Source organism: Antennarius striatus, chromosome 13, assembly GCF_040054535.1.
Source record: "Antennarius striatus isolate MH-2024 chromosome 13, ASM4005453v1, whole genome shotgun sequence".
In the NCBI taxonomy this organism is placed as follows: domain Eukaryota; kingdom Metazoa; phylum Chordata; class Actinopteri; order Lophiiformes; family Antennariidae; genus Antennarius; species Antennarius striatus.
In genome coordinates, this window is record NC_090788.1 from 8,186,513 (window position 1) to 8,214,120 (window position 27,608).

The 27,608-nt window shown below is 37.9% G+C and overlaps 1 protein-coding gene across 1 annotated transcript; it reads left to right on the forward strand.

The window, feature by feature from the left end:
* The first annotated feature begins 1,857 nt into the window (after window positions 1-1,857).
* Window positions 1,858-27,275, forward strand: LOC137605903 (androgen receptor-like). The gene is made up of 8 exons (XM_068330815.1): window positions 1,858-3,070; window positions 9,035-9,186; window positions 9,382-9,498; window positions 15,053-15,331; window positions 19,039-19,183; window positions 22,315-22,445; window positions 22,568-22,719; window positions 23,153-27,275. Exons 1-8 carry the CDS (start codon window positions 1,962-1,964, stop codon window positions 23,309-23,311), a joined length of 2,244 nt encoding a protein of 747 aa, XP_068186916.1. The 5' UTR covers window positions 1,858-1,961; the 3' UTR covers window positions 23,312-27,275.
* The last annotated feature ends 333 nt before the right edge of the window (window positions 27,276-27,608 follow it).

The window sequence follows — 27,608 nt, forward strand, 5'->3', positions numbered from 1 at the left end:
TTTTAACACGGCTCTTGTTATAAGTTGTTATTCTACACAGAGCCCACCCTCTCCATGGCTGCCCTTTCATTCCCGTAATTTCATCATTCATCAGTTTCATAGGGTCATCAGCCGCCACCACCACCACCGATTGGACAGTAGGCATTTATATCCAATAAGACAATCTCTTCAATTTCAATCTCCCTGAATACTCTAAGTGCCAAAGATTTTACGAAACCGGAGACTTTCCAACATACTATCACATATGATTTGATGTTAAAAACATTCTTATGTACTTCAACCACCAAATCGTCCTGATATTCATCAAATAGCTTTTAAGTGGTGATTCTATACAAAACATTTATTGTCCTGATACAGGGTTATTGTTTTTCCTCTGTGCCAAATGAAAATGAATTATGTCTCAATGCTGTCTCACTCTGGAGATTAAATGTACAATAACTTAAGAAAAAGTTTATTTAAGTTAGGTCAATAAAGCACTAACATGATGGTCTAACACCTAGATAGACTGCAAAGCATGTTTTTCCAGAACCTAGGAGCAATGGAAAAGATGCACCTGATGTCAGTGATGTTATGAAATTTCCTTCTAGCGTTTCAGAATTTGATCATTTAAAGACGTAACTGCATCACGAGAATGACAAAACTAATTTTTGCTGCTTTTGCTCTGTATAGGACACGGTCAGGATATCGCCCAAACGATGGTTTAAAAATAATTTATGGCTGACATACACGGATGGATTCACCATTTGATTAGTCAGAAGATCTCATAATCAATGAAAAAACTGTCATGAGCCATGGCTGCCAGAAAAGAAAAAAAATCAATAGTTTGTTGTCTGGTGCTTAAGTTAAGGTGCTCCCTTAAAAGCAGTGAAGATGCTACCACTGCCCACCCTCTCCAAAGGCAACAATGGGGGGGTATTTGTGGGGAGTGTGCACAGCCACACTCAACAAACAACTGTTGGTCTTTCTCCCCTTCATTTCAGTTACAGGGACATGCAAGAATAATTTTGAAGTCAGTGTAGAGGTATGTCTTTATTATCCAATGATATAAGACAGACAGCGCTGTGGTCTCTTCAAGTCCCTGGGTTAAAAAAACATCCATAAAAAGAGACCACACAAAAACCATGATGGTGGGTGCTATAATTTAACGCTGTAGGTTCTACTGAGTTTAACTCACTTTAAATTGTCACGAATTAGACCATTTTATAAATTAGATCAACTAAATAAATTGTCCTACCTCTTCATCTCAACAATAAAAATTGTAATTATTTTGAAGTGGCAGACAGGGAATAAAACAAAAATTAATTATCTAAATGAGTATTTATGGAAAGTGGAAACTGCTTACTTATTATTTTCCAGTTTTGTACTAAAGCCTGGTTTTAGTTTTTATTCTTACTCATATGGAAAAAGAGCAGCAAACAAATGCACTGGTTTGTTTCAAGCAGTCATTTATTGATGGTCCCTAAATTGACCGTCCTGTTGGTCAGTGGACGAATCTGTCACTGGTGGATCAGCCGTGAATAATAAACACGGACAGTGAGATGTTTAAGTCACAAAGGATGATAATAATATGAGGGGTTTTGTTTTTTTGGTGTCATCTTGTGTGGCCGTTAATAATAATGACTGCTCATCCTTCCTTCATCTTAGCGAAATAAATTTGATGATTTAGAAATTCGCGGCTGCTCGTGTTTCCGATAGGATAATGTCTCTCGTCAGATACAAAAGTCATTTCCTGAATTGCCTTTTAGACAAACCGAACTTGAGCCTCCGACTCTGAAGATCTCAGTTTAGGAGGAGTTTGTGACTCCTGCTCTCCCAGAAGACCTCAACCAAAACGTTTTCCACAACGTGCGCATCGCGTTGAGCAATAACAATTAGACTACGGGGACCTGTGCACACTTTTTTTTTTTTTTTTTTTTTACGGTGCAAAGTTCTAATCTCTTGGACAAATAAACATTCTGGACATGAGTCAAATCAACCGGCAGTTATCCTCTAACAAAATGTGGTCAGGGGTTGAGAAAATCAGTGCTGTCGGCATTGGGAACGCTCTCGGCATGGCGCAGAACACCGAGGAAAGTTGGGTCTATTTCACCAAAAAATCTGGAAGCGACAAACTGAAAGAAGCCGACAATCTGGACCTGAACACGCGTGGATCGGGACACACTCTCCCACCATCCCGCGACACGGAGAAACACTGTCGTTTTCCTGCTGCCGCTGCTGAGGAGGAGTTGTTCAAAGCTGACTGTCGTGTTGGCGACAGCCGCTCTTTCCCTGGCAGCGCCACCATCTCAGAAACAGCCAGGGAGCTGTGCAAAGCCGTGTCCGTGTCACTGGGACTGTCCGCGGACTCCGGTGACCCCAGCGACATGGACGCTGCTCTCTCTCAGCGCGCTGCCAGCGAGCGCGTCCGGGGTGAGTGCTTGTTCGGAGGCGTACCGCTCAACTGTCCCGGAGCCCCGGCTGCTCTCACGGAATACAAGTACCCTGACCCAGACGAGCGGCCGCTGCACGGACAGACGCAACTGGTGGAAATATTCAAAAGTTCCGACACCGATGAGTGTATGCGACACCTTACACCTGTGGATGAGCAAAACTTCACTCTGTGCAAGCCTGAGGACGTAACTTCAGAAGAGATAGAGGATCTGGATCCGACGCGCTCTGCCTCCTGCACTTATGCGCAATCGGTGCCCGACAAGTTTGCGCACTTCAGCCAGTCTACAGAGAGGCCGTACCGGCTTTACAAGCCGCCCGATGAGGCGAGAGACTTCGGAGAACTCATGGCGAACAAGTTCAGTGTTTATCAGCAACAACAGTACAACGTCAAAGTGAAAGCTGAAGTCCCTGGTTCCACCAGAGCGTTATGTGACAACAACTACACCTTTAATGAGTTTTGGGGTTCCAGGCAGAGTGGAAACGCGCGCGTTGCGGGACCCAGCATCCCGTTATGTAACCCCTACGACAGGAGCGTCCGGCGTCCGGAGGAGTGGTGCCACGGCGGGATGCTGAGGCCGCCTTATCCCTACATGAAGACAGAAGTTGGGGAATGGTTGGATGTTAGCCGCCATGACAGCAGGTAAATATCTATAATAATAATAATAATAATAATAAAAATATTTCGTGAAGATAAAGTAAAAAAACAAAACACGTTGATCCACATTTAACACGCCTTAAACGTGACCACTGGGTGACCTTAGCGTGACCCTCGACACGAGAGTTAAGAGTGCCATCGATGGAGTACCTCCCACGTATATTGGAAAATTTGGGCCAAGTGTTGAGTCACAATTTGATGAGAAACCACCCCAATTTAACGCACAAAAGTATGAGTATTTAATACAAATATCCATCCGGGTTTTATTTCTTACAGTAAAGTGGTAGTTTGATAAAGAAAACATTATGTGTCTCATATTATTTACTGCAGACAGGAGCGTGATCAGGACGTTCACAGTAAATTCATATGGAAGTTTCAGATCATCAGATTAAGGACGTTGTATTTTTATTTAATTTTAGGAATATCTTTGAATGGTTCCCAGGCTTTAATGTGGAAGATTTAAGTTGACTTTCTTTTTAAAATCATATCACTAAATATTAGAGAGTAGAGGATTTCTGGGGAGTAGAAATCAGCAGTTGTAAAGCCCTTATATAAAAGTATGCTTCATTCATATCAACAATTCCAGGGATATTGCATGATGGATTTGCGATTCGATGAATCATTAAACTTATGTTCACAAACGTCTTTGTGATATTTGACCTCTGCCCGATATTAAAAAAAAGCCCTTTTCAGTATTTGTAAGTGCCTGATTTGGCTCCTTATGCGTTCCACGTGAGCAGGAAAGTGTGAAAGTGGCTTACTGTGTTCACCTACTGAAATGCTTTCTTTGTCTATACCCACGTGTGTTTTTTTAATAATAAAAGAAGTGTTATTGTAAGAGACAGTCATTTGTTAAGTTGTTGGGTTCATTTTTAGAAACGGGACAGATGCAGTTATACAGACTCGAATAACAGAAAAGTCTTGCTTTGTGATTTTTAGCAGAAGGCAGTACTGATTGTTTGGTAGTAGTAGTACATCAGCTTCCAAATGTCTCTGAAGTGTTCACATGCTTTTTAATGCCGTGTCCTTAAATATCACTGAAGGCATTTACATTAACTTGGCCGACTGTCATCACAAGGTACCATGTGTACCAGATAGAGGTGTCGTTTAGCTGACTTCATCATGCCCTTTTGTGGACTCTCTGTGATGACTGAGAACACACACACACACGATGCAGCGTTCAAGGTCGATGCTTCTTTCATTTGCCCGATCAGACAAGTAGGTCATTAGTCATAAAAAATACTGTGCTTTTAAAAAACCATTGGACTTCCTGTTGATGGCCTCCGTTATTTGTGAAGAATTCATACTAAACTGTGTTGGATCTTCAAGCGAATGTAAAATAAAACAAAGGTAATGTGATTAAACACAAAGCACTTCATAAATGGTGAATTTATTTAACAAGACAAAATACCTGCAATAAATAAATCACCAGTTTGAAACAGCTGAAATAGTTTGAAGAGAAACAAACCAAACAACTACCAAACTGTGTGAATAAGTGTTTGCAGCTGGACTGGAGGTGTCTGATTACTACCAGCCCTGTTCTGTCAAATCATCACTCATGTTGACCATTTTCATTAGCATGACGTTGGCCATTAGGTATCACCAGTATGACACTGTCACAACCAAAAGAAAGTCCAGAAGAGTTGTGAAAAAAGGCAATTGAAATGTATCAGTCTTGGAAGGGTTCCAGAGTTATTTCTGAGGCCCTGGGACTCGTCACATCCACTGTCAGACTTATCATCGACAAGTGGGGAAGACTTGGAACAGTGAACCTTCCCAGAAAAGGCCAACCATCTAAAAGACCTCAGTCAAGGTTCATTCAAATCCAAAGAAAACATCCAGAGAAGAGGAGTCTGTCACCCCAACACCTTGATAACCTTCAGGGATTTTAGGGGAATATTTGATTAAGTTAAGGAAAGAAAAGGGTCCCGTAATGACATAAATCAAACACAGTATTGAAAGAAAAGAGGCGAAGGTGACTATGCATTGTTTTGGGGCCACTTCCCCTCTTCATGACCAGGATGATGCTATTACATGAATTTTGCTCAAAAATTCAAAAGGATTTTAAAAAAAAAAAATTTCTCAGTTGAAACTTAAGCTGAATGGATCAAAGGAAACAACACTGGTGTTTTTGAAGCGTCCTCGGCAATGTCTGGATTGGAACCCCTGTGTCAGGAACTCATTTGTGAAGTTCATGCTCACAAACCAGTGCAGCTTCACTATTAAAGTATGATCTACTGCAGCAATGTCAGCGACTGATCCAGTCACTGGAACTGTTTGTTTGCAGTTGTGCCAATAAAGTTGACACAACTACTTGTCAGGTTCAGAGAACCCATTTCAAATTGGTAGTCATTAGATTACATTTTTTTGCCTCATAAATTAAGATTACAGTTTATAACTTGTAGTTTTGTGTGGCATGGTGGCGCACTGGGTTACTCTGGTGCAGCATGAAGGTTTCTGGTTCAATTCCTTTCTGTGTGGAGTTTGCATGTTCTCTGGCTTCCTCCCACCTCCAAAAATGCAATTTAGGTGAACTGATCACTCCACATCGACTGTAGGTGTAAGTGTGGGTGTGTGTGTGAAGTGGTTACTTGTCTTTCATGTGGCCCCGCTATGCACTGGCGACATGCCCAGGGTATACCCCCCCTCCCACCCGTAGCCTTCTACAACACCCCTGACCCACAAAGCGGAAAAGTGGCTGAAGACAAGATGATTACAGTCGTCTTGTCTTCAACACAATGGATGGATGGAACTTGGAATTTCTGTTTACGCAGATTGCTTTTTTAAATAGATATATAGATGGACGGACGGACGCACAGACAGACAGAGAGAGAGAGAGAGAGAGAGAGATAGATAGATACTTTATCAATCCCGGAGGAAATTTCACTGTAGTAATGTTGCCTGTAGTTCAAAGATACTTCACAGTTTACTATAGGGCAGACACAAAAATAGAAGAAACCAGAAGAGGGTCCAGTACCTTTTTGCTGTAGAGTACATGCTATAGTATAAGTTTCACCCACATGCTGTAACATCATCGAAATAAACTCCAGCTTCCGCGAAATGTTCCCAAACTTTTCACCTCATCAACATGAGAGGAAGCCCCCCGTTACACTACACATTTGCAGCTTTCAACAGAGACGAGCAGAAAGTGAGATGGTTCGTTCCTGAGCCTCTTCCATCATCAGCTCTACAAAAATGACGTGTGAAATTTTTCTTTCTTGTTACAATTGGTAGCCCAAGGTGCTATTTTGCTTGACCAGGTAAGCAAGGGGAATTACTGTGTAAGTTCTGTAATGACCCCTGGTTGTTTGAGCTCAGTTCATGAAATTCTTCCACAGCTGCTTATTTTCAATGAATAACAAAATCAGATGCATCTAAACCAGGATTATCTAAGAGGCAGATACAGTGGAGTTAAATGTGAGGACAGTGAAACCAGCTGTGAAACCTGAAACCATGAGCTTTTTTCAATCTCACGTCTGCAGAGTATCACATGGAAGTAAAGTAGCAAGGCCAGCCAGATCTAAATTCATCACCTCTTGCTATATACACTTATGCATAATGCCAAATCTAAGAAGATGGGGGGTTTTCAGAGTAACTATCCTTTATTAAATATTTTGACTTTAGAAATAGTTTAGGTACTTAAGAATATTTTGACTTACAGAAGGAAAGATGAAAGTTTGATCTAAAACAAACAGCTAGACCAAAATTTGGTTTCATGGAGGTTTAATGCAATGCATTTTATTGTCGTAGGTCAGGATGTTACCACAAATGCACAAGCATAAATACCTGGTTTCATAGAGTGCTTGTGTCTTCATTAGCAACCCTGCCTGCAGCTAACTCACAGTGGCGGCTTTATGGAATTACTACAACAAAGCCTCTGAAACCTAGAGCAGCTGCGGATTTGAGTCCTTAGTGTTCAACAGACACAAACCTCGGGGTTTAAATATTCTTAATCTGAGATTGAGTTAGTTCAGCTGTGCTTTGTTTTACTTTTATTCTAGCATTTCTTTGTGAACATTACCTGTGATTTGCACCAGCAAATTTACCAATGCATACCAATGCATCATTTCATCATCATTTTATTGATATAAAAAAGCCTTCATCTTTTGCTGAATGAGAAATCATCCATGTCCACGTCCAATTTGAAATAATTTGCCTGTAGTAAAGTGACCGTACAATGTGGGTTGGGAATAAAGCAATTACTGATAAACAGTCCAAACCTAAGTGAGGGAAATGTGTCCCAAAAGCTGTCATATATGCATATATGGACTGTATATAGCTGCTGCTTTCATTGGCCTCCAACTGACCAGTTTGACATCAACATTTGCCAAGCTGCAAAATCCTTGAACTTTGGTTCCATTGTCTTCCATATTCAAAAAGAACCTGACATATTTCAACACTGCATGCTAACTTATACAACCTCAGGTCACAGGACAGGTTACAGTTGTGTTTAATCTATTTCATTGTCTATTATCACTGAAGATAACACCATACCTGTTTTATACCTTTTTTTTTTACCACAGTTCTGTTAAGTCTTGCAGGCATCTATAAAATCCTGTTTTCAAAAAGATATCCTTAGGATTGTGTGAACCCAGATCAATCGGGCCGAACACTAATTTAACACAAATGCAATCAGCCCCTGGTCTGAGTAGAATTTTCTTTTTAGATTTTTTTCTGCATAGAAAATGTGTGACTTTGACATACAGTCTTGTCTGTGTATTTTACTTTGATGGAATGTCAATAAAAATCAATTGTACTCTGTTTTTGGGGGACCTCCTGGAACGCTGTTAAGAATCTTTGAAGACAACTGTCTTTGGAAATTGGTTCTTAAAGTTATAATTAAACATATTCGCTGCTGCAAGAGGTTGGGGGGATTCAGAATCCACAATCATGGATAACTAGGAGCTTCCATCTGGTCTGACTTTCATCCTTTTGGATTATTAAGAGGTACCTTTGTTGATCCCTGCCCACAGTGCGTTGGCATACCGATCATGATATACATATTTTATCACATTTATTTTTGATGAATCCCACACCATAAGAATTCTCTGTCGCTATTTATAAATTTGCATCTCATTGGTCATAATTGTGTCCATTTCTTTCTTATAAACAGAGACTTCAAGTCTGGATGTGGCATCATCTATTTGTATTAACTGTAATTTCACTTCCTCTATGTCTCTGAATGATTTTGTCCTTCACAGATGTGGTTCTCCAGTTAAGCTTCATCCTTGTCTCTTTTACACTGAACCTTGATATCCCAAGTTGAACGTCACTAAGGCAACGTTGTGTCTGAGCCTTTTCCAATCTTTCGGTGTTCAAGGCTGAATTCAGGCGTTCATCTCTCCTCCGTAACCTCAACCCCTTGGCTGCAGTGTTGCCGTACAAATCTTTCCCACACTATCCTCAGTCATCACATTCTCTGCCCTCCTTAAATCAGTCGCTGAGGCCTTGGCACAGTTCTGAGGAATGAACAGCAACTGAATTGTGGTTACACTTTGGCCAAAAGTTAACAAATCAAAAGCAATTAAATAAATATTTTAATTTTTTTGATTTAATAACTATGTATATGTTGAGCCGTTGACTATACACATTAACATCAAAGATGAAAACAGATGCTTTATATTAGGTTAAGCAACTATTTTAGCTTGTAAGGGTCATCTGTAGCCCAAGGCAAAACACACAAAAAGTCAAAAAATATGTTATTGGTCTCACAACATGATAAAATCAGACAAACTAAAGAATAATGAGCTCAACAAAGTTTTGAAGCTATCAATAAAAAGTTGCAGTGGCTCAAGGTGGCTCCAAAAAAAGTTTCAAATTAAAGTACAGTAAATGGTAATAATGTTAAGCGTGAATCAAAAGTGACCAACTAATAAATGTCAATAACAAAATGTGAGCAACTTTTTTTGTACACAAGTGTCCTATAAGGGACTTGTTTTGTGCTTCCAGGTTTAAGGCTGGCAGGGATCACACCCTTCCCATGGAGTTCTTTTTTCTACCACAGAGGACGTGCCTGATCTGTTCAGACGAGGCGTCCGGTTGCCATTACGGAGCTCTCACCTGCGGCAGCTGCAAGGTTTTCTTTAAAAGAGCTGCAGAAGGTAAAACTTTCAAAGGGTAAACTTGATTATTGAATTTAGACCCTCGCACATTAACACCAGATGAAAAACTTTTTTCCACTTTGATGCCAGTGATTTAAACTCATTGTCTGATGTCCACGGCAAATGTATTTCCGATGTTTTTACATCATTCAACGCAGCAACTTCAAATAACATCTGGTCTGTCTGTCCATGCAGGCAAACAGAAGTATCTGTGCGCTAGCAAAAACGACTGCACAATCGATAAGTTGAGAAGGAAGAATTGTCCATCCTGTCGGCTGAGGAAGTGTTTTGAAGCTGGAATGACTCTAGGAGGTAGGATTGATTAATGCATTAAAATACGGTTATAAATGTCTACTTTACTTATTTTAAAATTGTGTAATTTCACTGCAGACGTGGATGTGTGCAGCATAGATATACATTTATAATGTAAACCTTTGCAGCTCCAAGAAAGTGCAGTCCTAAAAGTGAAACTATTAATGGTTTCCCAAGACCAAGAACGTTATTCCCTCTGCACTACACATCTTAGTGGGCTCTCCAATTGGAGCATCATCACAATAGGGGATGTTACTGATAATCAAGCCCCTGACTGAGCCTCCATGCAATTTAGACCTGTTCCATTCACTTCTCCTTACTGTCACCCAGACCTGCTCGTCATATTAGGCTGTAAAGATTGACATGTAGTGGACTAATTTCACTCCTGTGTTCAATTTTCACTCTCTTCCATCTTCTCATTCTGTTAACGGTGAAAATTGTACTGGAAGCAAAAAGCTGACATGAGACATGTGAATTAAAGCTGCGGACACGCTGGCAATTTTGCCACCAGTCACTGACAAACTCATGGAGGGAAAATGTGATCTAATGCTGTGATTGTAAGTAAAAAGGTACACCTTTTCTAGCTGTGGCTAAAAAGAGCCTTTTTTTCATTTATGTTCTCATCCTGGATGTGTAATTCATTCCTGGCATTTCGCAGGAAAATTTACGCCAATCATTTTTGGAAGTGGAAGCAGATGAATTAGACATTTGATCTTATTTTCCCCCATGGTTTTTCACCAAAAATGCTAAAGGAAAAAAATAGAGTTTGAGAAAAATTCTGAAAGGAAAAATCCTTCTGTATTCACAAATTGAATATCAACTAGTAGTTTGTAAAATTGCAAACGTGTGAAATTATAAACAACTTTAAGTTGTATTATAAACATTCATTATTTATATCCCTTGTAGCTTGAAAGATTGGAGAATAAATCTTTGAATCTAGTATTTATTTAATTTGGCATCTGTTCTGGACAAAAAAACACTTAATATAAATTCCTTGAAGGTTTCAATCTTAAGATTTGAATTCCATATTATTACTGGAATGTTGATTATATCCTCAAATTGAAGCTGAGCACAGAGGTTGCCAAACCAAGATAGCAGTCTCATTTTGCTGTGTCCTGAATGGGGCTTGCTGCACATCTGCGCTTCATGATCTGGTACCTCATTGATTTTAGGTATAAAGCTTTATGATAAGGATCTCCATTGTACTTTTTCTTGAATATGGAGTTATTATGGAGCTTTCAGAAGAAATTATGTTCCAAATCTAAAGTGAATACAAAACCCATTCCCACAAGAAAGGCTTAAACTTAAATTTAAAGATTTAGATGAGATGTCTTTGCAATTTTCCTGATGTAAAGTAGTAATGCAGGACAGTTCTGAGGTCATTCTGTTGCCTTATTAAATATTTTTAGATTCCACTTTAACAATTTTCACATTTCAAAACCACAATAAAACTGTTACCAAATGGTGGAATTACTTGGTTCAAAGACTGTAGTTCCTCAGTTTTGCAGCCACAGATTAGTGGATAAGTTTAAGTGGACTTGAAACTCATGGAGACCAGGCAAGAGAAAAGGTTTAAGCTGTCATACAACATTACTCTGATTGTTGGACTTTGCTTCCAAATTGATGTTCATACCTTGGTTATTCCAATAATCTTTAACATAACAACCTTTTTCCCCAGAAGGTCCTTCTTCTGTGGGGTCCCAGACTGTTTTTAAACCATTAGGAACCGTTATGCCCAGAGTGTCCTCATCCATCCCAGGTGCCCCCTCAGCCTCTCAGTCAGTGAAAGGCAACAAGTGGGCACTTCTCCTCGCTTTAAAAGTAAAGTAGTTCACACTCAGTACTAAGGTGAACTCTGTGAACTTACAGCTCAGATTAAGATGAGTTAACGCTTTGTTACAGTAGGAATAGTAACAGAAGATTATGCACTGAAGCATGATTGTAATAGTGTGATGATGGTGTAATTATGTAGTCAAATTCAACAATTGACTTCTTGAATAATGGGTAAAATATGTGGTGAATGAAATTTGACAAATAACTGAAATAGTGAAAAATGTTTGAAAAATGTTTATCCAGGCGTTGGAAATTTGAAATGTCTGATATTTGTCTGACCAGTGGGTTAAAGTTTTTAGAGAATGAGTTGATCAACAACAACAGCAGTAAACATTCAGATGAGAAAATATTTTTGTTGATAAGAAATGCACTAGAAGTTATTTATCCTGAACGTCGATGCAGTTTGACTTTTAGCAATCAAAAGATAATTCTGTAATAATTCTGCTTTTTAATTCTGTAGTAATAGTAATTATTATTATTATTATATTTACAGAAGTAAACCTGTTTTTTGTTGCACAAACACAAATTAATTTACTTAAGTCTTTGCTTTTCAAGAAGCTGTCGTAGAAATTGCTATTTTATTTTCTGTCGATTAAAATATCAATTAACTGAATAAAGTCTGTTTTTAAAAAAATATAGTAGTAATATGCACAGTATGAAATGAGAAGTTTGCTATTGTTGAGGAAGTGATCAAGTAATCTTATTGTATGAGTTATCAGCCAGCAATGCTAAGATTATAGCAAAACATTCTCCTTCTACTTAAGAGGCCATCAAGACTCACTAAAATCTCATACTGTTATTTTCATGTAGCAACAATAAGTCATTGTTGAATATACAGTCATCTTTTTGCTTCTAATATATGTTTGGTATTGAGTTTAACAAGGTATAAAGAGATAAGGGCCCTGGCTTTTCAAAAATATGTCATTGGGTTAATTAGAAGGACCTTTGTCGTTTTCCATTTGCTTATCATTAATACACAGAAATATTTGTGTACAAGTAAATAATCTAGCCTTTTGTTTTAAAATAAATAGAAATAACAAAGTGAATGTACTTTCATGTAAGCAAATATGATTATTCTGATTCCAATAATAGATCATTACAGTTTTTATCTCTTTCCCTTTGCTTGTTTGTGTCTCTACCATGAAATAAATAATTGTATTTCAAAAAAAAAAGATGGTTTTGTAATTTTCAGCCGTGAATATATTTAATTGAAATGCTGGAATGGAAGAATTACAGGGACATTTTCATTGGCCTAAAAAATACCATAAGTTTTAATGTCATTCATTACACCTCATGTTAGTTTGCCATTATAATATTTTAAAACTTATTTCCTTTGTGAAGGAGATCATCGTCTCATCGGTGTACATTGGTCAGTCAGTTAGTCCACTCCAATTCTTCATTCAGTAATGTTCTTAACCACTGTTTCTACTTTTTGTGGTTGCTGGAGTCTATCCCAGCAGACTTACGGGCAAGTGGCAGGGTAGAATCCGGTCGCCATGCTGGAGTGTACCCCAGTGCACTTGCTCCAAAACCACCAAACCGTTCTCCATTAAGGGGCGGTTAGGAGATGTGCTGCTGTATTCGGACCATGGGCTCCATGGTGACATTCATTTACATCCAGGTGATGTGGTGTTTATATGGATTGTGTTGAAAGGCTAAACTGGCAGAAAAGGCAAGAATTAAAATCATGTTGAGACTACAACAATGAAATAAAAGGAGTGAAAAGAATCCATAAATACTTTATAGAAACCCAATTTATGGCATTGCGATGCATAAAAGAGAGGTCAGTTTGGTGTGTACATGTGTGATGCTGATGCCGCTGTCAGTTGCTGTGCAGTGAATTTTGTAGGCTGAGGATTGGCATCATGGACTCATTAACTGTTCTCTGAATGTGTGAGTGTAACAAAGGCTGTGCTTGAATTAATCGTTTGGATTTCGACCCCCTGTTTATGTTGGCTTCAGCAAAAGCAAGGTGAGCTTAAGGTTAGCTCAACCCAGCCTGTTTACACTGTACTCTGCAAAGATCAGACGCTGTTTCTGTCAGAGTTGAGAATCCCAAGGAAGAATTTTTAATTAACTATTTTTATTTGAAATGTTTGTAATTAGATCAGATGTGGAAGTGTGAGCCTTCCAAATGATCCATCTTATATAAGGTGCAATTTACTTTCACTCCGCTACTTTGGAGGGACTTAAGTCATGACTATAACTGGCAGTTCAATATTTATCCAACTGAACTGAAAAGCCAGGCTGTGATTTTAATTAGACAATCTGTAGAAGCTGTGAGAGGCAATTACATGACAATTAACACTTAGGATTTATGTTAAGTCAACAGTGATAAAAATGGCTTTAAGTGTAAATAATCGAGATAATTACCACAGCTCCCCATATTTTAAAGGCGAAACATGAATTGCCAGATTGATTATATTACGCCTACTTTATTTTGAAAATCTTCTAAAATGAGGAATGTTCTTCAATGAACTCAACACCATTAACATCTGTATTAGTCTATGACTCTCCAACATGCCATAATGAAATGACAGGCAGAGCTGAAGCTGGGAATAACACGATTCTTCACTGAATTCAGTCAATCATTGAAGAAAAATAATATGAATGTGGTGACTGTGGATGGTCGAGTGGGTTGCCCAATAACTTCAAGGTTTGTAGTTTCAGTCCGTCTCATCACACTCATTCTCTTTTGTGTTCTTGGGCAAGATACTTCACCCATTTCACTTACCTCCAGTGTCTCACACTGGTGCATGATTGAATGTATGTTTGGTGCTGGTTGGAGAGGTTTTTGGTACAAATTGGCAGCCATGTTTCCATCAGGGCAGCTGTGATTACAGATGTAGCTCACAAACACTGGTGTGAGTGTGCGGTGAATAATGCTCTCAGCACTTTGAGTGCTGTTAAATGTACTATATCAATCCAATCCATTACAACAATCCATTATCTGGTAGATGTTCATCAAAATATGTCTATTCTATATACAGGAATATTGCTGCTCTTTGTGCACAACTGTATCACAGAAAGATCTGCTTCAATTTATTTTGTAAATGCAGTCATATGGAGCAGCTGTATCAGGGTTGTCTGCATTCATGGGAAAAGAAATTGCATTTTCTCTGTTCAGCTGAAACAAGGTTTTCATTTTTTTAAACATGCAATAGTCCTTTTAGGATTTTTGCTGTCTTTTAATTTGTATTTGCTTTGTAGAGCATGAGACCTCACAAATATAACTAAATACCTAAAGGTTCTATTGCAATAGAAAATGTAATAAGGTAAAAATTTTATACATCTTTATCCCCAAAAAGCTCCTTCACATAATGACTGCATGTCCACCAGATGAGTCTCATCTACTCAGGGAGTTCTCTGTAAAGAGGAATATGCTTCAATATCTCTAGGCATTGATATATTCGTGTTTTTGAAATATGATTTGGGGAGGAGAATTACATTAACAGTCATTGCAGTAAATAGACTCATAATGCACATAACTTGTGGAAGATTGTGTGATTTTGCGTTGATGCTGAAAGTATTTTTTTCTTATTTCTTATGTTCCGACAAATACAGTACTTATAACTATGTTATTAAAAAAATAATGTCATAGGCATAAGATTATTTGTGACAAGCATTACTATCTAATAACACAAGAAATAACACAAGAGCTTTAATATTGATCTGTATGACTGAAGCAGAAATTTCTTACTGTATTCTTTTTTGTTTGTAGCTCGTAAACTGAAGAAGATTGGGCAACAGAAAACCCCCGAAGACGATCATCCTGTGCAGGAACCTTTCGAAGTTATCCAGAATGTCTCTCCAAAGTCAGGCCTGAATTTCAACTCCCAAGCGGTCTTCCTCAACATCCTGGAGTCCATAGAGCCCGAGGTCGTGAATGCCGGACACGACTATGGCCAGCCAGACTCGGCTGCCACCCTGCTCACCAGCCTGAATGAGCTGGGAGAGAGACAACTGGTTAAAGTGGTCAAATGGGCAAAGGGATTGCCAGGTAGGACACTTTCAGTGATCCGTTTGCAAACCCAGATTTAAATGATATTATGACTCAGATCTTGTTCTTGACACATTTCACCCAAAGAGTGACTTCAGCATACATTTAAAGTCATGATTGTGTCCACTTGATAAAGTCAATATCTTGAATTTTTTAGCTTTGGTTTACTGTCTACCAGTTCCTGAGGAAAATAATTAGCAGTAGGTCCAGGGTTATAGTGGGTGAACCTTTTACTGCTTTCCTTATATACATGTAAAATTAAATTCATCCAGGTATAGTCATTGATGAGTATAACAATGAGTTTAACCAACTATTCATGTGTAAAGATGAAAGATTGTCAATATATCAGCAACCTCAGAAGAGTCTAAATGTCTGTACACCCCAGCAGTCACTTAGAAGTGAAGAAATGTCTTGGATGGGATGTTAAACATCTTCAAACCACAGACAGATAGTTCAATTCTTTCAGATTTAGGCACAATATATTTAACGTATAGCAGGTAATGATGCCATTCTCAACCACTCCAATAAGTGTGGCAAGGAATTTGCTTTTGTTGCATTTCCAATCTTAAACACATATGTTACGAATTCCAAAGAAACATCAGGCGCGAGAGTCAAAGTATCACTAAATCAAAAACCTTGAGAAAACTTTAATAATTTCTGAAGGGAAATTAAGAGCACACTCTAGTTTGAACAAACACATGCATATACTGTATATGTTAGTATGTACAGGCACTAGTAACATACACAAGATCACACACAAGAGGGGCTGTACGCATGCAAGGGGAGGTAGAGTGGCGGGCAGCTCCTACATGGTGTGCCCCAAATGAGCAGCTTTGTAAAGGGGGACGGCGCCTTGCTCAAGGGCGCCTCGGCAGTGCTCCGGAGGTGAACTGGCACCTCCCACTGTCAGCTCATACTCCAGGCAGCTGGGCAGGAGCGGGAATCGAACTGTCGATCTGTGGAACATTGGAGGACCCGCTCTACTGCTCTGCCGCTTTACCACTGAGGCACTGTCGCCCCCAATCTGTCTGTAGTCAAAACCAGGATAACACAGAGGTTACAACACCAACGGGATATCCAAACTCAGTTGATTCCAGGGAGGGGTCAAAACCAGATGATCAGAACTAAGATGGTACATAGGAGATAGGCAAAACCATAATCCAGATGACAGGCCAAAGGTCATTAACAGGGCATCAAAAGACAAAAATTGTAGTCAACAGGCAAGAGGTCAAAATCCAGAACAAGAGCAGACTAGGCAAGGCTAACTCGTGGTCGGACAAAAAACAGTCAAGGACTACAATAACGAATGGCATGCAAGACGCTCTGCTCAAACAAATACTGAATTAAGCTGCGACAGGGCCCAACTGAAGAGACACAGACCAGGGTGCTAAATTAGGGTCAGGTGAAAGTACAGTAATTACCAACACAATGCATGGGAGTAAATACTGGGAAATACTGAACACAGATTGGCTGAACACTAAAGGAGGCAGTCAGGGAAACAAGACCAGGTGCAACGAATCCAGAAGACAACAGTAACAAAACCAGAAATATACATAAAATGAACCCATAAACAAGACAAAAAGCAAGACAGACTCAGGCCATCACAATATAGATATAACTTGTAATACCAAAGTAATAAAACAAAGGCTCCATTTACTCCTCAAAAACTCCTCTGTTTTGAACAACCTGCATTTGCACAGTAATATTTTGTAAAACAAGATAAACTTTAGCTCTTATTCAAGTTCATAGCAGTATATGCAAATAATCCGTTATTGCCAGCTGAGTTGTGCTGTACTTGTTTACACTGGTGTTTTCAAAGGATTGCACTCTGGAATCTGTTTTCTAAAATGTTTAAGTCACTTGTGCCAGAAAACACAATTCTTGTGAAATCTAACACAACATTTTGAGGAATTTTTTGTTTAAAAAGGTTAGGATTTGGTTTAGGTTGGTTGTGGGCGACAGGCAGGATACGCCCAGGATAAGACACAAGCTCATAGCGGGGCCACGTGAAAGACAAACAAATACACACGTGCATACCTACGGGCATTTTAGGTGTGATTAATTCACCTAACCATCAAATTGCCATAACCATAAAGACACTGACTCTATCTGGCTTATCTGCCACTCTTTCTCTGTCTCTGTCTTTCTCGTACCCTGTCCTTATCTTCATTGTACTGTATTTCTTTTCCACCCAACCGGTCAAGGCGGAAAGCCACCCAAAAGAGTCTGGGTCCTGCCCGGAGTTTCTTCTTAAATGAGGGAGTTTTTCCTAGCCTCTGTCGCTTATGCTTGCTCTGGAGTGTTCTGTTGGGTTTTTCTGTCTGTTAAAGCGCTTTGAAATGTCTGTTGCCATGATTAAGCGCTTTGTAAATAAAACTTGATGGATTGATTGATGTTTTTGGAAGTGGGAGAAAGCCGGAGAACCAAGAGAGAAACCACACAGACGTGGGGAGAGCATACAAACTCTGCACAGAAAGGAATCAAACATGAAACCTTCTTGCTGTGAGGCAACAGCGATACCCACTGCGCCAAAATGCTACCCACTGTAAACAAGAGGAAATAATTTGAAAGATTCTAAAATGAATACTTAGACAGTTTTCATGGAGGAATTGTCACGAGAATGATGGCGTTACTGCAGTTAATTTCACTGTGTAAACCTGGACTGGAATTTTGATGCTTACCGTGCTTTGTAGAGGTAATGGGGTCATTTATGTAAAATATTCATCTCTGATGTTTATTCACTCACCTATTATGTATTCCCTGCGTATGAATGTTTGACCAATTTTCTTCACCTGTTGTCACTTACCTGCTCATGTGTTCAACTACACGCCCCAAACATACCCTATATTAGCCCTCTATTTGCTCCTTCCTCCGCTGGATTCACTGCCTCCTGGTTTAGTATTTCTTTGTTAGTTTGTTTAAATGTATTTCTATTTAGCAATTATAATAACAGTTGCTTTTTTATATTAGTGATTTTCACCATGGATGGAAGTGTAAACATGTATTAGCTTAAAGGGAATCTTACAAGGAATTCTGTTTGGAAATGATCCAAACAGAATTGGCTGAGAATCTACAGATTAACAGATTAACACGACCAAGTAAGGGGGAAGGAATACACCTAGACTGGAAGCTGGAATGAAAAGGCATGAACATTTCCCATTTGACCTCTAACTGGAGAAAAGAAGGGAGTAACCACATAAATGAATGTCCTGGGCAATGAATGAGTTATTTGTAGCAGCACAGGAAAGCAGTGAGGGCACAACACTGGTAGCACGTCTGGGGACTGGATGGTAAAAATAAATGGACAGCTAGGGAAAGGAAGGCCACAGGAATAGATAGAAAGAATGTCGACTTAGAAATGTTGCCAGGGAGATACAGGTGTATATTGTCAGGTTGGTAGGGCAGTTTGCTTGAGTTGGTAGTATCTTTCGGTATGTATGTATAGAGTGTAGTTTAGGACTTTAACGTAGTGAGATATATAAATAAAATATTAAGTGGGCGTGATCGATCCTGTATCATCAGGAGATATTGTTATATAAAGCTGTGTGTCATCAGCGTATCCAGAAAAGTCATGTTTCTTCATTTATTTAAAATAGGCTTTTTCATACTCAAAGTACTTTGGGTGGAGTGTAAATAAGTTGTGGTTATATACGTAGACACCATATTGTGACATACCATGTTAAATGTACCAAAATTGTTGTTCGTAGGTTTCCGGAATCTCCACGTGGACGACCAGATGACAGTGATTCAACAGTCATGGATGGGGGTGATGGTGTTTGCTCTGGGATGGAGGTCATATAAGAATGTCAACAGCAGGATGCTTTACTTTGCCCCAGATCTCGTGTTCAATGAGTACGTAAAGCTCTAAATAAGGCTTTCTAAAACTATTTCCTTTCAGCACACTTCCAGTGTGTAAACGCTGCTGTCCTACATAATACAGGCATCAGCTTTCCTCTGTCTTCCTCTTTTTCTCTCACACATGTCTAGAATTTTATAAACACAAAGTACAAATGGCAGCACGCCTTTTAGGACCATGTTCATCCAATTTCCTCCTTAGGAGCTCTTTTGTTACTGTGAGATTAAAGTGAGGAACATTACTTTCCAGCATTCAAGCTCTCATGGCCCTGGTGAGTGAAGCTGACATTGATTTGAATATTACTCATGACAGACAACAGTAAGGAGGTCTCTTCGCCTGATAAGGGATATTAGTGAGCTTATTTGGTTTCAAAAAAATTCCCCCATAGATTTGTGGAAATAAATAATGTATAACTATTATTATGTCTTCTTAAAGTATTTAATTGGAGCATTAACTGTCTTATTCTGCATTATGGCTTTACGTGAAATGCTGATGTTAACTTATTCTAACCAAATAAATGCAAATTTACTTAAACTTAAGAAATGTACTTTTTTAAAATAGGTTTTATATATATTTTATTATTTTTTGGACTTTCAGAGGTTTAATTTTGATAAATACAACATGCATTGAGACAGCTGATATGTTTAACATCTCCTCATGTCTCTCATCACATTTATATATCTCAAAATATATTAAATCCATCATGATGGATGTAATTATCCACAATAATTAGATAGAAACACCGTAACTCATTCACAGCTGTCATTTGTTAAACTGTTTCCGAATCTCTCAGTAACCTTGTAACTTAAACCGTGATTACTTCATTCTCAACTGACAGGATAAATCTTGGCAGGAAGTAAATGAGCAATCAGATTGGAGTTCCTCCATTGAAGCTGCTCACAGACTGACAGACAGCCGTGGTCATTCTGACCAGCTTCCAGATATGATTGTATCTCTGTATGAGTGATTGTGAAGAAGGGATTGAGAGGAAAAATAACCTTTGCATGAGATCCTGTAACAAACGAACAGCTAATACTTGTTCAGACTACTGAAGTAGGTAATTGTCAGGAAATGTAAGCTTAACAATACACAAGTACATTAACATATTTGGATTTAATTATATGTAGGGTTTAGTTGACAGTTTTAATGCTGCTGTTTAATCCACTAGACCCAAACTGTGCTGCTTAATAAATCCCTGAGGTCCTTTACTGGGCTGCTTTTCTGTCCTTCTATGAACTCTAGAAAAGGAGAATGAAGATGAGTTTGGCATGGTAGTTAACATCAACTTGTTTTTTTTTTTTTTTTCAGAATTTACTAGCTATTAAGATTAATTTCTGCAGCAATTATGCTTTAGACTAAGACGTGAATATTTTGGTTATTATTTTGTATTTACACAAATTTACCATGTCATTTCATTTGCTGCTCTTCCAGCTCATGTAACCTTTTTGTGACCCTTTCCCATCACCAGTAATTATGTGGCCATTTTTCCCCTTTAAATGTGGATTCCTAATGGAAATGTTGAGAGCTTCTGTTTCTGTGCTTCAAAACTACTACCTATTTGGATTGTTTTATTCTGTATAGCACACTGATGAAACAATTGGTTATAGTTTAGCTTTAGGCTGGAAGACATTGGTTGTTTTGTTAAATTGGTATAGCTTCATTACTAATTTTAAATCAAGTTTTCACTCCAGTGATTTCATAGTTATTCCACAAAGATGACAGACGTCTAATATTTTAAAAGGTACAGTCAAAATAAATTTTGACCATTTGATCACGTTTTATCCATCATCATGGGCTAGTTTACATGGTTTGTAGGATACAGCACTGGATCATGTAACACACACACACACAGAGCAGAAAACAGTGGTCCAAGGTGCAGCAGTTCTGATTTTTTGTAGTGAATTAGAGCTGATGGAGGCTTTAAATCAGAAAGGGGTATAATTTAAGCTATTTGAAAGAAATGTGAGGATATAATGTTAATGGACTGAAGTGCTCCTTGTCATCTTTTAAATTTGCTGCTTACCATCTCCTTCCAAGTCAAGTCTGTCTTTTAAGAGGGGTAAAAATCCAGTCCTATCATTGTAATTGGAGACTGAAAACCCAGGTGTAATGACACATGATTAACTACATGCTATAACATGGATTATGTTATGTGACTTCGTCTTGTTAGTGAGCTTCGGCTGGTGTTGGGTTGTTTTTTTCCCCCTCATTTCTTATCTTTACACTAGGGTAAAATAAGTAGTATTAGCAGTAGCATTGTTTTATGCATGTCAGATGTCCTTAAAGCATGAGCTATTATCCGTTAGAGCCACTAGAAATTAATAGTCTTCACATTGGTTAGAGGACATTTCCAGCCAGCTTCTAACTACAAGAGACATTAAAAGCAGGTTTATCACATTTCAGTTAGCCTTTATTAAACAAGTATTTATGCACCTGCTTATTAAAAGCATGTGTTATATGCTGGTCAGTCTATTGTTTGCAGCTCTGTAATGACATTCCTGACACCCTGCATCCCTTTCCAGAGACACAAAGCCTATTCCACGCTCCTCAATTCTTTTATGTTTTTTACTTTCATTCGAGCTCATATCTGTGTCCTGTAATTGATAAAATGTTAGTATTTACATAATAGATTTAGATGTCTTTCACCTTTATCTTCAGAGCTATAGATATCTTTACACTGATTTAAAGAGTTTGGTGTCAATTGGAAAAGTTTGATAAATGTCTCCCGAGTCTTCCCCTCCCATACTTTTTGAAATGACTGATAGATTGATCTGGGTGATGAACAGAACAAAGCCAGTCACTTCTTACAATACTGTAATATAAATGAGTATTTTACAACATTTGACTAAATCTTAAAGTCCCATAGAAAATGAGACAGATATATTGAATAGATTATGTTTTTAAGATATTGCTACAGATGTCAAAGATCAGACAGCAGAAATCTGTTTTATTATAACGATAATCCACTATCAGTGTCCCCATTACAGCCATAATAGATCCAACCTCTGACACTATTTCCCGTCAGCGGTTACACATTTCAGAATAAATGTCCTGGGTGTAAAGCAATCTGGTCTTTGGACATTTCTGTTATTTCACATTTCTCATTCTGACCTTTTAATGTCCACAGACATCGGATGCACATTTCTACCATGTATGAGCACTGCATACGAATGAGACATCTTTCACAGGAGTTCATGCTGCTGCAGATCACTCAGGAAGAGTTCCTCTGCATGAAGGCGCTGCTTCTCTTCAGCATTAGTAAGTACTGCCTTGTGTCAAAAGGTTAAAACATTTAAAAATTATTACAGAAATGAGGATGTAAGAAAAAAGGCCAAGGCAGAACAAACTGATTATCAACAATGATTTTCTCCTGTCACTAGTTCCAGTTGAGGGTCTGAAGAGTCAGAAGTACTTTGATGAATTGCGTCTCACCTACATCAATGAACTGGATCGACTCATTAGCTACCGAATGACAAATAATTGTTCTCAGAGGTTCTACCAGCTCACCCGACTCCTGGACTCCCTCCAGATGGTGAGATTTCTAATATGTTCAAATGTTTACATGTATACATATATTTATCCTCTCTGATAGAGTTAAAATTGTGTATAAATTAAGAATCGTGAGGCCATCCCAACATCTAAATAAAGGGCCGTAACTCTACTAATTTGTTTAAATCATTTTTTGGCAAAAAATGCACCAAATTCACATGAGATGCTGTGTTTTTAAATAATGCGCAGCACCTAAAATGTTCAAATCTAACCTTAAAATTTAATATCAGGGCAGAAAAAAAAAGGATGAGTTCATTTTGAGTCATAGTGCTCCAGTCCTCAAATTCAGTCACCATGAAACATGTTTTTGAGAGACAAAAAAATTAGGTGATCAATTTTTATGAAACAAGTTCTCTGAATTGTTACAGAAATTATGTTTAAAGCAAATTTTTGTGTGTTTCTTTTGTTTCAAACAGACAGTAAAGAAACTCCATCAGTTTACATTTGACCTTTTCGTCCAGGCTCAGTCGCTTCCCACGAAGGTCAGCTTTCCAGAGATGATTGGAGAAATAATCTCAGTGCATGTACCAAAGATCCTGGCTGGTTTGGCCAAACCAATCTTGTTTCATGAGTAGACGGATTTATTTGTTTGCAGCATCCGTGAACTTTAACAAATGCACTGTTTACCTACATCTTTGGTGTAATTGCTCTTATCTTCGTCCGGCATTTTTTTTTATTTTGTATTTTTTTTGTCATAAGTGAGATAGTTAGAGGAACTAAAAGCTTTTATTTGAAGCACTGCGCAGCAGAACTGACAGCTCCACCATTTCTCAGTGCAGAGTTTGTCTCTCCAGTCAGAGGAGAGGTGCTACTTAGCATACGCAGTAAGTGTGTAAATAAGATCACATCTACCTAAAACTAGTCGAGTCAACAGCACCGGCTTAGCATGTTGCTTTAATTATACATACACTTGTCAAGTAAAAAAAATAAAACAAGACATGGCCAAAGATAAGAAACACACAAAGAAAGAAAGGCTTATTTCCCATCAACTCAAAGACATTTGTTTATCTGAGTGCTACTTTCAGGTAGGTACTAGGTACTAGGTTCCTGCTTGTGAAAGTCAGAGTAGTGAGCACAGCTGAGGGGGCATTTAAGTGCCTTAAAATCACAACTGTAGATTGGACTGTATATTTATTTTAAAACATCTCACACTTCAAACTAAAATACTTTTTGTCAGGGTTTTTCTTTTCAAAGGATCAGTGCGTCAGTGCTTAACATAAAATATGATAAATTTCTAAAGCATAACTGTGAGGATAATATAAAGTGAAGTGTTATTTGTTGACATGAAAATCCAATTATGAGATGAATTGCATTGTTATTACTGAAACATACAATAGGTAAGTAGTAATAATAACTACTTAAACATGTTCTTGGGTTATGATATGCTGCTCACTCAACTGAAGTGACACGTAATCTACTTGACATCACTATTCTGACAATAAAAAGTAGATGTAATAGTCTTGAAGATTTAATTCACTTTATAGACCCAACAGAACCCAAGATAACAGATTTGCAAGGCTGTAGGTTAAATAGGAGCAAAATCTCACGCCAAGTACTTCAAGCATAAATAATACTTTAAAGAATACCTCTAATCTCAACTATTTACCACCTTCATCATAAATCATATAACATAGATCATTATTACTGTTCCTAAGTACAACATAATGTAAAAGGTGAGCTAAGAGAAATGACCTGTTATACACTTTATATCTGTGAAATACAAATGCAGATATCTCCAGAGCATACATCATGCTTATTGTTGCTCTACGTGTAAAAGCAGCACTCATCAAGTCAGCAACAAAGCTGATGAGCTGAAAATGAAAAATAAATAGAGTGGGTCAGCTTGGAAAAGAAGATATTTGGTTACATTTTAGAAATTTTGATTCCACTATAATATAATAATATTGATCATTAATTATTAAGATGAGGTAACCTCAATTAGATATTCATAAATTAGTATCTTTTTTTTCTAAATATAATACTGGATCTTGAAGATGGGAATTCACACTGAAACCATGAAAAAATTGCAGCAGAAATATGAATCCTTTCTTTGCATGCCAATCTGTTTAGATGTAGTCCCCATGCCTTTGATTATTTCTGCTTTTACTATAAAGCATGTTGAGGGAAATGCTCCAGTTAGAGGGAGAAGATTAATTGAATGTAAGTTTATCTGAGTTATGCACAACTCTCCACCCGTCTGCCACCATCCCTGCTACAGCATGGTGCTGGAGCCAGAGACACTTGAAGGGGCTAGAAAAGAAATAGTGGCTACAAATACAGCCACATATTGAATGAGAAGTTGACTCAGAGTGCCAGAGATGTTAGGTCATAGCTGTAAAGTTACCTACTCACATCCGACTTGTGACTAGAGGGCCTTTCAGATGCAGATTATAATCTCTGTCTGATCCTGCCAAACCTCAGAGACGGAAACCAAGAAAAAAAAGTATGAATTTTCTTGAGGACAACTGATCAAACACACGTGAAGTAACATTTAAATGTTCAAAACTTTCAAATTTGTGTAATATTAAAAAAAATGTCAAGTGTTGACACACAACTTGTCTTACATGATGCGAAGACTTGGCATCGTTCCATAAATTAACTGATTCTGCAGCAGATCACTTCACATAGCACAAACAAAACTTCGAAAGAAGTTCTGTGTTGCGTTTGCATTTTTAAGCAACATTCAACGATATTTTATAGCTTTATAATCTCGCTTTTTAACACATCCACATTTTCTGACAAGCTTGTAGACGCATGCGTCATGTGTTTGTGTAACCGTTTGCAAGTGTATGTAATTCTGACTTTATAGACATCAATGTGTAGAAAAACATCCATTTATTCCTCGACGTACGTGTTTAGTGTATGAAAATGTTACCATTGTTCAGTGCATGAGACGTCCATCAGTGGGGTCAGAAGGCATGGTATTATTTTGTTGTACAGTGTACAGACATACGTAGACCATGAGTGTCAGTTTCACTTTTTTTATAACTGATTAATTTGTTTGTAACTCTTTGATAAACTTCAGTGGCACGTTTAGAATATTTTACAGTGTAAGTGAATGTCTCCATCTTCTCTTTTTATACAATATTCACTGCAAGAGAAGAGGAAATATCTGTCAACAAATATCCACGACAAATGAGCCCACCACAGCCACTAATAATAATTATTGGCCTGACACTTCAATAAATGTGTCGGCTGTCTTTTGAGAAAGCAGCAGATCAGCTCAAAGCTGAAACAGCACCGTCGAATTATGACATGAGCCCGTATAAATACATTTAAATGTGCAGAGTATGATTCATGTTATGCATTTTGATTCAACTCATAATGCATAAATTATACAACTCATCTTAATTAATCCTTTTACACTTCCTGAATACAGTATATTTTAAAACTTGTGTTACGGTTTACAATTCCATTCTCGATCCTTTAAATTGACATTGGTTATAAATAATGTGACTTTTTTTAAATTGTGTTTTAGCGTTTTATTACGCATGAAGACCTTACCGGAGCCTGTTAATCATAAACCTCAACATAGATCCCCTGTAAAGTTTGAAATTTAATATGATTTAATCACAGTAGGTGCAGTGTTTGTATTATGTCAGTAGACAACAGCTGGTATGCCCAGTGTACTGCATATTAACCATGTTCTTTGTACATGCTACAGTAATTGTATATATTGGTTGGTTCCATTTCTGTCTTGGTGTTCACATTTGAATTTAAAAGTAATCTCTTGTATAATTTCTACTTTTTTTGTTTCGTGTGTTTTTCAATACTTGTGTTTTTCAAAAGTGTTAAGCTGCATCATCCTTTGAAGGCAAAATAAAATAATGCTGACCCTGATGATGGCCAAGTTTGTTTGTGAGTTCAAGCAAGTACACAAAATTAAGTTATAGAATGCTGCGGTTTTGAGTCCAAATAAGGTAATTTTTAAAAAAAAAAATTAAATACACTGGTAAAAGCATGAGTCTTAGTTAAAAATGTGCTTATTTGAATTGTTTTTTATTCTTGAAAGACATGAAAAAGACAGTTTGTAATTAAATTTCAATTTTGGTAACACTCATATATTACTGACAGTTGGCAAGCATGATGCCATTTATGAGATGATTTTATTCAGCGGTGTATTCCAAAATGAAATAATTATGTAACATGATTAATTCCGTGCAGAGATTTGGTAAATAGCATGATTTCTTTGACAAACTTTTTTTTTTTTTTCTGTGAAAGCTCACATTTGTGTCTTTTTGGCTGCATTATAATTAATTAAAGGCTCAAGGTCATATGAACTGGCGTGACGTCTGCAAAGGAATTTCCACCAGTTACCCAAGAGGGCCATCCGACCACCAAGTCCAGCAGTTGTTAGGAATCACAGAACATGTTTGTGTATTTGGAATGAAAAGGGCAGCAGAGAGAAGGCAAGGCTCCGACTGGCAGTCAAGGTTGGAATGTGGTGGGAGGAATGGGTGGCAAAATAAATGTGATGCTACGCCGCAACCATTTTGTAACACATCAATGGATTTGTTATATAATAACATAATAAGAAGTATGTACAATCCCGTTTCCCAAAGAGTTGGGACTTTCTGTGAAACATTAGTAAAACAGATTTTGGACAATTTTTCATCCTTTTTTTTCTTTGTCTACTTCAATATGTCTCAAGTTCTGTCTCATCAACGTGACATATCACACTTTTTTCAGTGTTTACAGTATTTTCCGCACTATAAGGGTGCACCTAAAAGCCTTCAATTTTCTCGAAAACCAACAGTGCACCTTATAATCCAGTACGCCTTATATATAAAAAGATTTAGAATAAGACATTTATTGAAGGTGCGCCTTATAGTCCAGTGCGTCTTATAGTGCGGCAAATATTATTGTTTCAGA

Coding starts and splice junctions, on each gene's coding strand:
- LOC137605903 (XM_068330815.1), top strand. CDS start 1,962: ATGAGTCAAATCAACCGGCAGTTATCCTCTAACAAAATGTGGTCAGGG. Junction 9,499..15,052: donor AGCTGGAATGACTCTAGGAG/GTAGGATTGATT, acceptor TTTTGTTTGTAG/CTCGTAAACTGAAGAAGATT. Junction 22,446..22,567: donor GCTGCTTCTCTTCAGCATTA/GTAAGTACTGCC, acceptor TCCTGTCACTAG/TTCCAGTTGAGGGTCTGAAG.